At 42.1% G+C, this 2,459-nt stretch overlaps 1 protein-coding gene across 1 annotated transcript; it reads right to left on the bottom strand.

Moving 5' to 3' along the window:
• Positions 1–229: 229 nt before the first annotated feature.
• Positions 230–1,174, bottom strand: LOC118250940 (probable G-protein coupled receptor 141). Its single transcript, XM_035552607.1, has one exon. The coding sequence runs from the start codon at positions 1,172–1,174 to the stop codon at positions 230–232; it is 945 nt and encodes a 314-aa protein (XP_035408500.1).
• Positions 1,175–2,459: the final 1,285 nt, after the last annotated feature.

Below are 2,459 nucleotides of genomic sequence, written 5' to 3'. Positions count from 1 at the left end.
TCCACAACTCGCTAGGTATTGCTGTGAGGAAATCCCAGAGGCAGCCCTCCAGTTTATGAGCTGAGATGTGGGTGGTGGATCACCCCATTATTTTGGGGAGAAGATGAGCAGCGCCCTGCATGAGTGTGTTATGTTGTTTCCAGGGTCCACCATGACTTGCTGGGAAGTGGGTTTGCTCCATCTGTCCAGCACCATGCTCCACCAGTCCATGTGCAGCAGGTGGTTAGTACTAGCAGCAAGACAACCTGCTTCGAAGCACAGCCACATTTTGCTTGAAGAGGCGGCTTCCGCTCAGCACAAATGACAGCAGATCCAGGCAGCTGAGTGCAGTCAGACTCAAAAAAACTTCATTGTAGCTTTCTAACTGTTCATAGTCATTCACGTGCTGTATGTAGTAGGCCCTAAAGAGGTGATAGGGAAGGAAGCAAATTATGATGACACAGATGAAAATCAAGTTTTTCACCTGGGCCCAGAACTCTTGGTGTGACCAGAGGGAGGTGGAGAGTTTTCTTGACACTTTTATCAGAATGAAAATCTGCAAGCTCAAGAGAACACAAGTAATACAGGCGACGGCCACAATTATTAGGTAGTTCAGGATTTTCACACTGTCCTGCTGCAGCTCTTTGTGGAACTTAAAGCATGTTTTATTATCATATGTCCCTGAGCGTCCGTACTCAATGCAGAAGAGTGGCACCACAAAGACAATGACGAAGATCCACACGGCAATGCTTGCGGCAATGGCATGCAGCTTCCTATAAAATTCTACCTTATCCTTCCATTGAAAGAAGATCAGCCACCGGATCACCAGCGTAATTACGTAGAATAGGAAGGTCAGGTACATGTGGAGGTGCACCATAGCACTCACCATTTTGCAGAATGGCATCTGGAAGACCCATTCCTTGTTGACATAGTAGTGCAGGCGGAAGGGCACTGTGAGGAGAAGGAGACAGTGCACCACAACCAGGTTAATGATGGCTGTGGTGGTCACGGACAGAGTGTTCATCTTGACCAGCACAAATGACATTGCAATGGACCCTATCCCACCTCCAGCAAAGGCAACTGAGTAGACAGTAATCAGGATGGCACTCATGGAGTTCGTGTGGATGAAGGAAGAGGAGGAGCCATTGCTAGCCATATTTTCTTCAGTCATATTCCTGAAATCTTCCTTGTACATATTCTAAAAATGAAAGAATACATAAAGACTGGGTAAGAGTAGGAGTGTACAGAGCCCATCTGAAATGCCAGCAGAGCTTTCTATCTGGCTCTTACTCAAGGAGTAAACCTGGATTCTTACACATGGAACAAGCTGTAATGGTTATTCAAACATCTTCCAGTCTAGAGAAAACAAGCTGAGAAGGCTGGGAGGAGGAACTGCTGTAGTACTTGAGATGTTACCATACCCTTAAGCATGAATTAGTAGTAGGTGAAAAGAAAAGATTCTTAGAGAAATCATGATTTTGTTTTTGAGCTGTGTTCTCAGTTTACCTCTCTTATGATCATTTCCGTTGTTCTTCAGCAAACATCAGAGATATTCTTTGAATTCTGCTACTCATTCATCAATTTGTTTATTTGAAGCACAAATCTGCCCTTCCCAGAGCCAGAAAATAACCATATGCTGTTCTATCAAAGCTACAAATTTTGCCTGCTACAGTGTGCTGGGTTTTGCACACATTTCAGTCAATTCCTTCTCCATGGACAGTAATGGAATAAATAGCATGGATACTCAGGCTCAGTGGAGATTCTGCTCAGATCCTACTAGTCTAAGCAGCACGTGCAGTGCTGTCCTGCTGCTCAGGGCCATTTCATTCTAATATGCGGTCACAGGGTGTTACAAAATAGGATATTAGAAAATGTTAGAAAAGGCCATCTTGGGTTAGTGCAAATAAGCTTTCCTGTCTGGAACTGATGGAGGCTAACTGAAAGTTAGCAGAAAGTTTAATACATATACGTTTTTAATATAATACATACGTTTTTAATATAATGCTTCTGCCAAGAGAGATTAAATACAATTTTGATTATTCTAAATGTATTTTCTGTTAGGATTTTTAAGTATTATGAGAGTATGTGGGAGAAGAAAAGTTCAGGTGGGGTGTCATACTGAAGCATGTTTGCATCTATGAAGGTATCAAGAGGATGTCCACACTACAGTCACGGAAAGAAAGCTGGAAAAAATGCACAATGCTGGGCTCTGTACTATCCTGGTTATACTGCTAATGCAACCTGAAAAATCTAATTTAAAACTGACTCTGATATGTCTTCCATTTCACCTGTGAATCCTGCAATACAAGAAGGTTTTCTTCCTGGGTGAGTTTTTGAAATCTTTTCTTCTAAAATGACAATGATATTAACTTCACAAAGTAGTATTTGTACCTCTTTGTATGACTGGTTTTGTATGACTGGTCACCTTGTTTTCATAAATAAGATGGGAGGGAAAAATGTTATTTAGCATTTCTCTCTCT

This window comes from Cygnus atratus, chromosome 2 (assembly GCF_013377495.2).
Source record: "Cygnus atratus isolate AKBS03 ecotype Queensland, Australia chromosome 2, CAtr_DNAZoo_HiC_assembly, whole genome shotgun sequence".
NCBI classification, from domain to species: domain Eukaryota; kingdom Metazoa; phylum Chordata; class Aves; order Anseriformes; family Anatidae; genus Cygnus; species Cygnus atratus.
This window is presented reverse-complemented; position numbering and strand designations above follow the sequence as displayed.